General features: G+C 38.9%; 1 protein-coding gene and 1 long non-coding RNA gene across 7 annotated transcripts in view; one reads left to right on the top strand and one right to left on the bottom strand.

Moving 5' to 3' along the window:
• Nucleotides 1-13,861, bottom strand: part of SLC38A6 (solute carrier family 38 member 6) — a 43,226-nt gene that overhangs the window by 29,167 nt on the left and 198 nt on the right. For 4 of the 6 annotated variants that reach the window (XM_030484636.1, XM_030484635.1, XM_030484639.1 and 1 more), the window contains exons 2-5: nucleotides 13,050-13,171; nucleotides 12,233-12,306; nucleotides 7,983-8,035; nucleotides 4,932-4,971 (exon numbers count right to left, since the gene is read on the bottom strand). In XM_030484636.1, the coding sequence (XP_030340496.1) occupies nucleotides 4,932-4,971; nucleotides 7,983-8,035; nucleotides 12,233-12,306; nucleotides 13,050-13,171 (289 nt within the window). Of the gene's footprint in view, nucleotides 1-4,931; nucleotides 4,972-7,982; nucleotides 8,036-12,232; nucleotides 12,307-13,049; nucleotides 13,172-13,635; nucleotides 13,806-13,861 lie in introns of those variants that run through there. The other 2 variants (XM_030484640.1, XM_030484638.1) reach the window with 2 other exon arrangements.
• The window catches only part of LOC115607395, a 15,059-nt gene continuing 8,309 nt past the window's right edge, over nucleotides 7,112-13,861 (top strand). Inside the window, exons 1-2 of the long non-coding RNA XR_003991224.1 lie at nucleotides 7,112-7,123; nucleotides 8,732-8,737. This is a non-coding gene — a long non-coding RNA (uncharacterized LOC115607395). The remainder of the gene's footprint in view (nucleotides 7,124-8,731; nucleotides 8,738-13,861) is intronic.

Here is a 13,861-nt window from a genome sequence, read left to right as displayed (position 1 = left end):
TGGTAGTTTACCTCGCGGAAAGCCCAGGGGGGTGCGAGGAAGGCAGGAGGCGGCCGGCGGTCCCCGAGGCGCCCGGCTGCCTGCCGCTCTGCGGGGCGGCCCCGGGGTGCGCGGCGCGGCGAGGCCAGCAGATGGTGGTGCGGGAGCGGGGCCGGGCCTCGCCGCCAGCCCCACACGCTGCCCTTGCACGCAGGCTTCTTCCAGTGCCTACACCTCTCCATTTGCTTCGAGAAGCTTGAAAACATAAGGGCTATCCAAATGTAAATATATCTAGCATGGATTGCATTCATAGCAGGGTTTCTGCGTGTTGTCTGTCACGCTGACTGCACTAACAGGCCACAAAATCCAGCCAAAGAACTGCATCTCCCATCAGAACTAATCCCGTAACTTCAATTTGCTGCCCACAGCATTCAGGCAGACCCGAGGATAAAACACCAGGGATACAGAACAATCTTTTTCCCTCATTACTTCTTCTTACAAAGAAGAAAACTGCATACCTTTGAGGACACATTAATTACAGAACATTGAAACAAAATCTGCAAGCACCAGTCACAGAAATTGCACTTAATTAAACTGTATTTATACTAGAAAGCGAGCATTTCTTTGTAAAATTAGGGTAGCTTCTGGAAAGCTCAGCTCCAAGGAGTGACTGGCATCGATGACCTGGGTACATGCCAAGGCAGGCGAGTTACTTGCACTGATCCCTGCGCATCTCAGCCCATTGAAAGAAACTGATTAAAAATAAAGCCTGTTGCAAAAAATCCTCACACAGACCACCTATGCTACTTAGCGGTACTGCAGGTTCTACTGTTGCACTTAATCTCACTGCTAATAAATTTAAATAATTAAACTCATGTTCTCAGCAGTTCCAATTTATAATTGCATGTATCACAGCTACCAGACCCTCCAGGGCCGGCTGTACCTCCCTACAACGGTGACCTTCCCTTGATACCAGCCCGCAGCCCAGAGAAGAATGCTGTAAAACTCTGCGCATACTTCCTGCTAGACCTCAATGCTGAAGATTTGTTAGTGTTGGCAACAGGCTAAGAGCTGCTCTTGTGCAATACTTCATTGTGTTTGTCTCCATTTTTTCACCAGCCTTGCTAAAATAATTCCTTCTCTAACTTCGTTACACATGCTTTAAGATTCCTACCGATTTTCCCTCAGACACACGACTGTGGACTGTCCTTTTCAGTCACATCCACAGTGAGGACAATTCCAGAAGGAGAAATTCCCATCTTCCTTTCCCCTCTTTGGAAAGCATCTAGGAAGCTTGCAGAACTTCCCTGCCAAGAGAGGGGAAGGGCTGCATGACACCGAGCCGTGGCTTTGCCCACTGTGCCTCCTCCATCACTTCCTAGAAGCACAACGCTATTAAAACAATAGCAGGGACTCCTTCCAACTCCAGTTGCTCTGGGAAGGATGACATAAAGAGCCGGCAGAGCAGTGTAACTCAGTCTTAGATAGCAGCCTCCCTTGCTCCTTCTGTACCTCCAGGCATACAGCTTTCCCAAGGACCCTCTCTTTTCTTAAAGGATTTGAGATCTTGTCACCTCTCTGAGATGTTCTTCTGTACGGCAGGCAAGAAATGGACATTTTGAAGATCACTCCACTTAAAAACATGGCGTGAAAGGGTAGGGAGGAGCGGATGAACACGACAGCCTGGTAGCATGCCATTTGCTAAGTTTCCTTTCTAGCGTCCACTTTGCAACCCCACAGACACACTAACTAGCACTTTCAAGAAGGCGGCAGTTCACATATAACTAATCACTAGTTATTCAGATTAAAAGGTCTGCTGGACTTTATTAACAAATATCTATATTGCAAAAACAAGTACCTATTCATATAAGGAAGGCTAGGCAAATAGTCTCAAAGTTTAATCACTCTAACCTAAGAATTTGTATGTGTACCATAAAGTCCTTCAGTCACAGTATTTAAGACTACCTTAATTTACACTTGGATATCGTAAAGTTAATGCATTATCCTGATGGACCCTTAGTTAATCCTTGATACTTCAATGGATTTTGGTATTTGATTTGTGTTACTTAGGTTAACGTAACACAAAGTGTTCCAAGAGATGATTAAAAATCTGCAGAAAAGTTGAGCACTCGTGTTAGACATAGCATTAAAATTCCAAGCAATGTACTTGAAATTATCTTTTTTTAAGCTTTTAAATTCCAAATTTGACCAACAGGTGCTTTCCTGTAGCTGTAGAAATTTTTTTTTTTTTCCTTTGGGTACCCTGGTAGTGGAAAAATCAACTCCCCTATCTACACAAATCCATAACTGTATGCAATTAGGATGGCAAATTCAAACCTGCACTTTAAGCTTTCTTTTAAAAAGCCAAAAACAACAAATTAGAATGCATAACTATATTAAAATGGTTACTAAAACACTCTCTCCACCACAAATGAATGTAAATCACTTCCGCACTTAAATTATTTTTAGCAGGAATCAGTCCAAACTGTACAAAAGCCCAGACTAGATGCAGATAGTGACAATAACCCTAGTAAAGTTGCTTATTTTAACCACAAACCATCATTCATTATCTCGTGCTCCCCAATCACTTTTGAAATAAGATACTGTATGATGCAACATACCCAGGTCTGATGATGGAAGAGCTAACAGAAAACAATTTTATTTTTAGCCTTACTCTGAAATCAAAGACACTGACAGAGTCTGGATGTCTGCCCGACAGGCATGGTGCTGCTGGTTCCTTCAAATGGACAGAAAACAAAAAGAACAGAACACCCAAAGAGCACAAAGGGCACAATACAAATTTAACAATTCCAGCATGGCTCCCGTTCAGAATAAACTATGCTCCACAGTTCCACCACTCCCATTTAAAATTTGCAGAAGAACCAGAAAGAGAAGGAAAAAAAAAAACAAACCCTTTCTTTCTACGTGTTTCTTCAAGAGTTAAGGCTCTGTGAGAGGCAAAGAATTCTGCAGAAGAGTTATCCTCAAAGACGATTCCAGACAGAGTGCTGTTCTGCTGAGTTGGACTCTGGCATCACAGGACTCTGCCAAAGGCAGTTGTTAAGGAGAGAAATAACACAGCCAAGAGCTCTTTTCCCAAACAGAAATCTAAATACTATACAGAAGTTGTGACAGCTCCTTGCAATGACAGCAACAATACATCTTCCGTATGGGAGAAGATGCCAAGGAAGCCCAACCTACAATCCATATTTCCACGTATCACCCTCACAGACTGGGGCATGTTTAGGCACTACTAACACCAAATCAGAGAAGGAAAATCAGCTTTCTCTTCTCAGTGCATTTGAAAACCAACTGATCTTTGCGAGTGAACATTGTGGATGCATGAACCACCTCAATGAAAAATATTCTGCCCCTGGAACCAGAACCAAACCAAAGTTTTGAAAGCTTCCATCAAAACAAGGTCACTAAAAATATTTGACAGAAGAGTTTCAACTTTCAAAAGCCTACATTTTAACTAGTTAAACGGGAAACCACTGGTTGGCAAACCAGGCCCAATTTGTTGGCAGAGAAGGCCACTGCAGAAGATGAAGTAGTTTGATAGTATCCTGCATGCACTGGTTTGAGGCTCTAGAGTGAGCTGAATTTTATTAAAAATGACACAGAGAAGGTTATGAACTGCTATGAGGAAGAAAGGACAGTTGTATTTCCTTTGACCAGAGTCTTGTATACAATCTTGTACAGAGTGCCCAGAACCTGTACTGTGTATCTCTCCTTCTCCAGTACTATTTATTCACTCAAATAAGGATGGAAATTAAAAAAATCTGCTTGTTGCTACAGAACATCCTCTAAAACCTGTATGAGTAAATAATCCTTAATCTTGGAATTAATATGTTCACTCCTGCCTGAAACTAATGCTTAGGTTTTTAAAGCCATTTCAATTAGGCAGTTCTTATTATTGGAGCTTTTAGTATAAGAAAAGATTCCAATTTTAACAAAAAGCAGTTACTTAGTCTAGTTGTAGGTCTCTACACAATTACAAAACCCAGCAGTCACTAATTGTCTGGACTTGGCAGGTAATCCTAAAGGAAATTACAACAGCACTGGAATGCTGTTTCCTTCTGTCAGTGTATGTAGACATGTGTATCTTCTTGGGGGTAGGGGACAGAGGAGGGAGATATCACATAATTCCCTCATCTAAAAGAAAGTATCCAAAACATTGATTCCCAAATTAAAATTGAAATTGTTCTGTTAAACAGTGTCTACTTTCAGACAATTAATTTCTAAGGGCACAACTAATTACTAACTGTGAAGGATGTGAACATACCTGAGTAAGAGTTTAAATGCTTAGGCAATTTTTTAATACAAAGACAGCTAGTGTTATTTTATTATGCCGTGCACCAAGGAAGACAAAATAATAATACTACTAATGTAACTGGACAGCCCAGCATATGACAACATAGATTATTAGCCCACATGATGGAAGTCAGCAAACTAAACAACTCCCCAAAATCCCAAGGTACTGAACTAACAAAATAAAAAGCTACCATTAATAAAGAACATATGAAACTTCATGGCTAACTAAACACTCAGTTGTTATACAATCACTAAAATGCGTAAGTAAGTTCTAACAGCAAAAAAGAAACTACATGATATGATAAAGAGTAACTACCAGACACAAATGTATGGAACAGTAGAGAGGAGATGATGCTTCCTCAGTCAATTCCAATTAGCAATGCCAGCTACAATGGATGTGCCCCACATCCTGTGACGCAGTATCATGCATACAATCCAGCCTCATAAGTTCCCCCACCTACCCCACGACTACAGCACTTCCGCTTAGCGTGATCACATAAGCCTTTTCTTTAAGTTTTCTGTCCTTTTAATCAGTCTCTTAAGAACACTTCCATTTAATTATTGCCTTCAGTGTTTGCGGAGTTTTGTAGACTGCAGGGATTATACTGGGTTAATACTGAGCATATGAAGTTTCTTACCTCCAATATTCTGGATAATTATTGTAATTGCAACAAGGACCTACAAAAAAAAATTTATTTCTTTAGAAAGGGTAAGGATAACTAAAATCACATGTCTATGGCAGTCACAAACCACGTATGTATTAAACAGACCAGATGTAAGAGCGATAACTAGTACTGAAAGGAAGAGCATCTTTTCTTTCGTTAAGAGTTTAACACATGGAAGCCAACGCAAACTAAAATGAATATGAAAGCAGAAAGTCTCCCCAAAAACTGCATTTTCATTCTGAGGTGACAAAACAAGAGAAGTTATAGCATGAAGCCTTTTCTGCAGAAGGTGAGTTTTGTACATCACTGAAAATATGTAATTGCCTTCTCATTGACATTAGGTGAGTGTGATGAACATGATCATTCACCTCTGAAAAGACAATCAGCCAGCAATTTGTACAAGCTACCTCCTCACCCCGAAAACCTGAACATTTTTAACTGTCACAAATGTCATTATTTTTTAAACTTGTAAACTATGCAGACTTTTCTTTAGCGTTTGTGATTATTCATACTGGACTGATACTGAAGTAGAAATGATCACAGACTATTAAAACATTTGTATGAATCCAAAGAATTAACTTCCAACTGAAAATAACAACCCTAAAAGCGTCTAAAGTTTTCCCAGTGTTTCTCTTCAGTTCAGTTCTACATCAGTATGATCATCTAGCAGAGTTTTTACCTACTGCTGCTCTTGATGTAGCAGGACCTCCCTACATAAGCACTACCACTAAGTCAACTTGGAAAAAATTAAGCCACGGTTAAGAGAAGAAAACCAAATTTGTACTTTTGAATTAATGTTTGAATACTTTTGAGTTGCCAGGTTTTGGTTGGTTTTTTTTTTTTCCAATTAATCAGCTAGAAAAATCACATCCGATTTTAAATTAATCCAAAGTCAGTTCAAAAGTCACCAGGATAAGTGGGGGGAAAAAAGAATAGAATGACATCTTGGAATTTGCCACAGATGGAAACAAATACTTCATGCTTTTGGGAAGGGAGAATCAGCAATCTTCCAGCAGCAGAAAACCACCAATCTCACAAATCTCAGAAAAATACGTTTGACAGGAAATCACCGTAAGGTTGAATAACTGCTCTACTTCAAGAGCAGTTAACCAGTAACTTACTGTCAACCCAAGATGTCAGTTTAAGCAAGGTCCTCCAGCAGTCTGTCTATATCATTAGGAAATGACTCGGGTGAGGGAAGAGTAAGTACTACTTTAAAGAAAAAAGGAAAATAAAAGCCACCTGTGCCTGACTGAAACAAGGAGCATTTAGGGACAGGAAGAGAATTCAGAATGGTTGTGGTAAACTAGAAAAGGCTAAGAATCAACAAGATCCATAAAAACCAATGCATTCAGGAAGTGTATCTCAACTATATGATTTATGACTTATTACACTGCAAATAGAGAAAATAGTCTGAGGTAACACAGCCAGTAGCTTCAGGCACTCACAGAAACAGCAAATCTTGCTTTGGGATGTAGTACCAGCTATGTTCTATATAAAACACTGTCAAGTTCTCAGCCACCTTACTATGTTCCGTTTCACAGGCAAGTTTTAAGAAAGATCTACAAATATCAAAAGATACCTCAAGAGAGAAAGATAAGTGTTCCAGAAAACGTCAGTTCAGCAGGAAAGTTTGGTGGACTTTGGTTAATTATTTTATCAAAACAACAGCTTCCCAACCTAGAAATATTCCAGTGCTTTCCATGAACACTGAAAATAAAAGACTGGATGATTTTTAGCACAAATTATTTCAACTCAAAATTATGAAAAAATATATTAAGGAGAATAAGAAAACCAAACTGATGTTGACTACATAGTGAAGCTGTGAAATCTCCTTCATTTAAGCTTTCGAATAACAGATTAGACAAACATCTGCCAAGAATGGTTTATGCATGTTTAACCCTGCTTCAAAGCAAAGGCAGACTAAAGCATATTTTAATAGCTCTTTAAGCTCTATATTTCTATGACTTCTACATCTAATGGCTTGTGGTTAATGGGTACAGATCAGCTCCTATAAGAAAAATAATTTTATTTCATACCTTGCTAAAATCAAGCTTTATTAGATCTTGAGGTTGATCACATCTTAGATCGATAAATACTGATCCTCACAGACTACACTCATACCAACTTATTAATGCTTACAGAAGTCCTACAAACACTTAACAGTTCACATTTAATCCTCATTTACACTAAAACAGAAGAAAATAAATGGTAGTCTGTTAAGCAGAACTACTTTTTAAAAAATTACATTGTTTCAGTAAACCATTAAAATCACACATCTGTGTGGTATCGAATCTGCCTTTAGTATCGTGTAACTGAAACACAGAGCATAGAAGTAATATTAAATGTGCAGCATTCATCAACAGCATTTCCTCCGCACCTAGCATCACTGGACAATGCTGTTAGGAAAACCAGGTTCAGCACGCAGTCCTAAAAAGGCATAGCTCACATCATACCAAAAATGGTTAGTCTGCTGGTGGGTTTTTTGTAATCGTGAGAAAACAAGTAAGAAACATGAAGAGTTTATTAAACAAACACAAAAAAATTAACATGCATTAAATATATGCTTATTTGTTCCTATTGTGGAAACCACACAGAAGGCAAACACTTATCTTGGATCTCTATTAAATGCTAGACAACTTACCTGCCTCTTAACAGTTTCCAGGAGAGGTACGATGGGACTGTAACAAACCTGAAATGGATTGCTAAGCCAAGCTGACAACAATGCCAGTGAGCATGTATTTGTACATACAACTGGAAAATAAACACACTGACTGGGAAGCAGCACAAAATCTTGCATTTAAGGCACGTCTATTTTACAATTAACTAAAGTTTGGGCTTCCACAGACCAGACACGTTAACTGACGCATAGCAAAAAGCTACGTAACAGATTTTTCAGTATACTAGCATGTCAGCAAATATAGTACTTACTTCATTTAGCTCTCTCTACTATGCTTCTGATAGACAACTGTTCTTTGCATGAAACAGAAAAGAAAAATACAAAAGGTAAAACTAAATACTCACCTTTCCAGGTGATCCGAATGCAAACAGGCCAAGGTCTTCATAAGAAGTGACAGCTGTTAGCAAATAAAAATAAGCTAAAATATTTCTAACTTCAAAATCACTTGAGAGCTCTAGCTTTGCCTTTTTTCCCCTTTCTAAATGACTATAATCCAGGACAGAATTAAAGGAGTATTTTACAGTATTTTTTTATTTACAAAGTAGCTTTTATACATACTTGTAAAATACAGCTATATGCTCATTCAGAGACTCTCCAGAAACTTAATTTAATATGAAAAATTTAATATGAAAAATATTTAAAACAAATAGTAAGACATGGCAAACTGCCTTCTCCCAAAGACATCTGCAAGTGATACTATAGGTGAAGAATTCTGAAGTTAGCCTCAACCATTGGATATAAGATATTCACATATTTTATTTGTTAAAAGGGTACACTTTCTTTTTTCAATGAAGACGACAGAGGATCAGTTTTCCTCTTTCTACTCTAATAAAGACTAACCACCATCTTGCCACTTTCAGAAACTCAGCAGTACTTATTTTCAAGAGAGCTGAAAGTAAACGCCTTCCTTAATTGAAATATATTAGTAAAAACAAAACACACCAAAGCAAAACCAAAAATCCTGCCCTTACCTGCACCTGACTTACATAATCACATTAAAAGAGCCTGTGGTTTCCTCTATGCTTTTGTTGAGTTTTAGCTGAAGCTCACTTCTAATATTGCTGGTAACGCAAACCAATCCCTCCTCAGAAAGAAGGAAGTCATATTAAAGTCTTTCATTGTTGCTCTGTATTTTGTTATAAGAAACTCAAGCGATATGAAAAAGATGAAAGTTTTCTGAGAAACACCACTCACTTTCTCGGTATATAATAAAATGGTCCACAGTTGTAAATGCCACAAAAGGTAGAATTAATCTCAAACCCCCATAATTTTATTGTTACAACACTTGCTTTCTCTTCTTTGGTTCTCCTTGGTACAGAACTGCTTCTACTCCCATCACATCTTAATCGAGGGCCCTGCAATCTGAGCTGCTGGGGCAGACCTTCACACCTGAGTGAAGTCCCACTGAAGTAAATGAAACAACACACGGGAGACACAGGCAGTTCACAGCGATCAGATGACGGGACTGGAGCCTCACACTGCCAACTGCCCAGGCTGAGGCGTTCTTATTTCACTGAAGTTCTGCACACAATCAGAGCAATGCTCCAGAATGAAAAACAAAAAAAAACCCAAACAAAACCAACAGAAAACTTTCATTAATTCTCTCATATGATTTTCTCAAGGGTGATGTTTCACATTCTAGCATCTTACTTACACCAATATGCCTTAACAAAATAAATGTCATGACGAAATTAAATGAGCCAGAGTCAGCTCTGAGCATAAACCTGAACTAATCCCATATCTGTTGTTATACTAATACGAGATGTAATTAAACGAGGAGTACATCTAACTAGATTTTACCCTGTGTTTTTCTTAGATTGCTATTTATAAAATTGTTGCTCACGAGAAGGTAAAAAAAAAAAAAAAGAAAAAAGGTATTTTAGAGTGCCATCTCCAATGGCATTAAAAAAAAATACATCAGTAAAATGTTAAATGTACTTAGGAGAAAGTTGGTTTTGGTTTTACCACAGAGGAACAAATACACAGCACACACATACGAGAAGGAATAAACAAAGAGAACAAATTTTTCCACACAAATCCAAACAGCAATATGAAACCTTAGAGTATTTTCTATAGTAACTCTGTTTCGGTAATCAGTTTAGTCCTGTGAACACTGGGAAGCACCAGTGCTTAATCACATTACTGCTGTAATTTCAAGGATATATGGAACAAAATATTAAGCACAATTGCTATAAAGATAAACGAGTTCTGCCTGATTGGCTTGATTTCTGTTAGGTTACTAACACTAAATGGAAATTATCCATTTAAATGCAAAGTGAAACTGGCAAGTATGGTACCAGCAACACTCCCGACTAACTCAAAATGAAACATAAAAGCCATGAAACTTCAAAGTACATCCCACTTCAATTCCCAATTCCTCTAATTTACAGAGTAAGCTTAGCCTTCGTCAGCCCAAACCCCAAAACAATGTAGGTCATACTGAATTAATACTGGGAGAAAACATGGACTAAACCAAATCTACACTTGACACCTGGCAATATTTTTCTTGCTAAGCCTTTTGGCCTACGCAAATCATTTGACTTTGTCAAAGTCCAGACCAACGTAATTTAAAAACTGAAGACACTTGCTTATTTTTAGAACTACAACCCAAATGCCTGTGCTTAATAAATCCTGGTCTCCGTTTGAGTATTAGAGCTTCATTTTCAGAAGGTATTTTATAGGTCAGCTCTTTCCTAGGATTACTTTTATAATTTGAAAGTCTGAACGAATAGTTTACAAACCTTTTCAAGGATTTTTCTTCTTGACCCTTTAAATTTTCCTAGCTCATTTTTTTAATATAAAAAAAAATTCTTTCCAATTCATTGCCATGGTTTAAGCTTAATACTGTAACATTGTTCACAAATGCAGGTAGGTTTTATAAAGAAAAATATTGAATTACCTACTTTGGAAGCAAACACTTAAGACAGATTTTGCTTTGTCAAGGCACAACAGGTTGTATTTCTCACCTTTTAAAGACAACGTTCCAAGGAAAAACATGGAATGCTATCTAACATTGAATTATTTCAACAGTTTACAGGAAATACAATCTGATGGAAATCTTATTAAAAAAATAAAAATAAAAAAAAAAAAAAATCAAAACACAGAGGCCAAAAATTCAGCAAACTTATCTAGACATAGTTCTGGTGCTAGTTCTACCTGTCAACATTAGCTGATAACTAATTATTAACTAATTATTAACTGTAAAGTCCTAGTTTCATTCAAGAGAAATACTTCATCCTGTCTTTTCAGTGGTATTCCTTGCTTTCAGTTGTCTGCATTTAAAAAATACCTTTTTTGAGGTGGACCATTGCCTTTGGACAATAAATGGAGAAGTTACACAAGAATGGTTTATTAGGTCTCCAAGTTCATCACATCAAAACGTTTAAACTCTTAGTTTCCCCCTCTCATGAGTAGTTCACTTGCAAGGATCTCTTTATTAACAGCCACCAACTTACTACCGCTTGGTGCCTATGTAATACAGAACTTCCCAGCCTCAAATGAGAGGTGAACAAAGATCATAAAAAATTACCTGAGGTCCCCCCTTTTTTTGCTTCGTATGGATCTTTCTAGCTACTTATTTCAGGTTCTGATTACTTTCCAGTAAGTAGAGCTCCAAGAGGAGAAAAAAAATTACCAGAGACTTAATCCCAAATCATCAAGCAGCCAAAAATATCAACCATAAAAGTAACCCTACCTCTGAAGAATATTTTTAAAGAATGTGTGAGGATCACTCAACAGGTGAAGACAGGAGCAGCAGATCTAAGAAGAATCAGGAAGCAATCATCTGAGAGACCAAAGCTATCTACAGAAAACAAAGCCAGTAAGGAAAGAAATGAAAGCTTTCTCCCACCACCTTTGAAAAGAGAGGAAAACAGATGAGTGGGCAACAATAACCAGGTGACTGAAAGAGATGGAGACTTCCTGCTATAACGCGATCTTTGCGTACAAGAACTCAAGGAACTAGGCTTGTTTCAATTAAAAGAAGCAAGAATTAAATTATCAGATTAGACTGTAGATATTAGAATCTGCTGTTTGAATATTCTCAAAGCAGTGTAATTTCTAAGGACTGCAACGTGACTTCTCATTTGGTATCAAAAATGCTGTAAAAACCTGCATCTGTGAAGTGCCAGGAGAATTATGATAATCCAGTATCATTACAAAACCCAAAAGGTATCCATTTCAAACCATAAACAATATATATACTACAAATAGGAGAATGAAAGCCTGCTATGTTATTCCTCTTACGCCATCACCGAAAGCAACAGTATACACTGAAGTAGCGCAGTTCAGCCAGCCCCAAAATAATTTTGCCACAGAAATACAGGATCTATCTTTTTGGAAAGATGAGAAAGGCATTTTGAAAAAAACAAATTGAAAATCTAGAAACCAGTCATAAGTCATGGCTTTTCATAAGAATTTTCAAAATTGTATTTTTAAATGGCAAACAATAATTGTTAAAAACATTAAATATTTCAACATCAGTGGATCCCACACGGCTATCTGGTAACATGCTGCTAATGATAATAATTATACTGGATCATGTCTTTGTGATATAGGTGAGGAAATATTTCAAAGATAAATCCTTTTCACTTACCAGTCTGAGTGCACATACTGAGCAGAAGAAATACAGAATAAGAAGCAAGGCTGGCAACAATCAGCAGCAAGATACTAAAAAAACACAGAATATTCACAATTAAAGCACTTTTATAGAATAATGCACTTTCTATCTTTAAGAAAGCTACTTCTGCAAGAAGTAAGCTACCACAAGACAAGATTTCCTCATTTTATGGCTTGTATCTGCTGACTATGGTTCATATGGTCTCTGACCTTCCCAATAGTTGCCAAGTTGCTTCTCATATTGTTCACCAAAGCATGTCACACACTACAGAAGGTGAAAGCCTGATAGATCGATTACAAAGAGAACATAGGAGTGTGTCTAAACATACACAGACAAATATTTATCTCCCAATGAAGTTAATCTAATGCTTAGAAAATGGTAAAAGTGACAATTCTGGCCCTGTTATCCATAGGTTAGTATGCACAGCAAGCAGAAGTGCAAACTGTGCACAAGCAGATTCAGTTTTCAGATATGTAGCTACACTATCCCCGAAGGCCCATTTCTGGAACTAAAAGAGGTAGCAGCTTTGAACGTAAATATCAATCTATTAACAGTAATGGCCAAGAAATTGCCACCATGTGGCAATTTAATGCATTGTCTGGGCAGTACTTACATTAGGTCAGATATGAATGACTAAACCAAAGAGGGAAGATCTTATTCAACAATGCTGAAAAGCACAAGCTATTTATTTCCTCCCCAGTTTTTGCACAGGAGTCTTAGTAATCAAGTTTTGTTCCATTTAAAAATACAAGCTGAGTGTAAAAATAAGTATATGTACAAATTGAACACTTACCTAAACCCCACGATCCCTGTGTTGGCCATAGAATAGGATAAGCCAAGTATCCCACTTCCTATGATCGCATTCATTAAATTCAATACTGAGAAACCAAAGGAAGAACCATGACTTTGAGAATCCTGTGAAAAGTGCAGAACAAAGTACAATTAGTGCATGAGGTGTTTTGGCCTTTTATAGGAGGAATCTAAGGGAGCAGGAAACAGTGAACTTTCCCTTCCCTAATCTAAATCGTAAAGTATCTTTTCTCATTTTAAGACCACACAAACTCTCGTGCATATACAACATGATGCTGTCCCATAAAGATCTCAAGATTTCTACATCCTGAGGACGGCGACACTAGAGCTCAAGAAGAGCGCAGCGAGGTTTATGCTTCAAAGCAGGCTGTCCCTGCAGGAGCAACGAGCGTAACAAGCGGCAGCACTCCCAAGCGCTCGGCAGTCAGGGATCAGACGGGTCAGAAGCAGGCCCATGTGTTCCGCTTCACGGGCGCGGTGCTGCCCGGCCCTGCCCGCAGCGCTCGCCGGGCATCACCCGCGAGAGCCGGCCCGCCCAGCCCCGACCACCCCCCATCGATCCGCCCGACCTTTGAGCCCGCGGGACCCCGCCCGGCCGCGCTCCCCGATCGTCTCCTCGAAGCCGAGCACGGCCGGGGCAGCCGCCAAGCCACGGAGACAGGAACCCCCCTGACAGACAGGCAGAACGCTCGGGGAACGCAGAGCCGAGCCGGCACCCGCCGCCCCTCGACGGAGCGGGCCCGGCCAGCCCCGCGGCCGCAGCCCCCTCAGAGCTCCCCTCCCCACCGCCGAGCC

This window comes from Strigops habroptila, chromosome 4 (assembly GCF_004027225.2).
Source record: "Strigops habroptila isolate Jane chromosome 4, bStrHab1.2.pri, whole genome shotgun sequence".
NCBI lineage: Eukaryota > Metazoa > Chordata > Aves > Psittaciformes > Psittacidae > Strigops > Strigops habroptila.
Note: the sequence above shows the minus strand (reverse complement) of the source record. Positions and strands in the feature narration are given on the sequence as shown.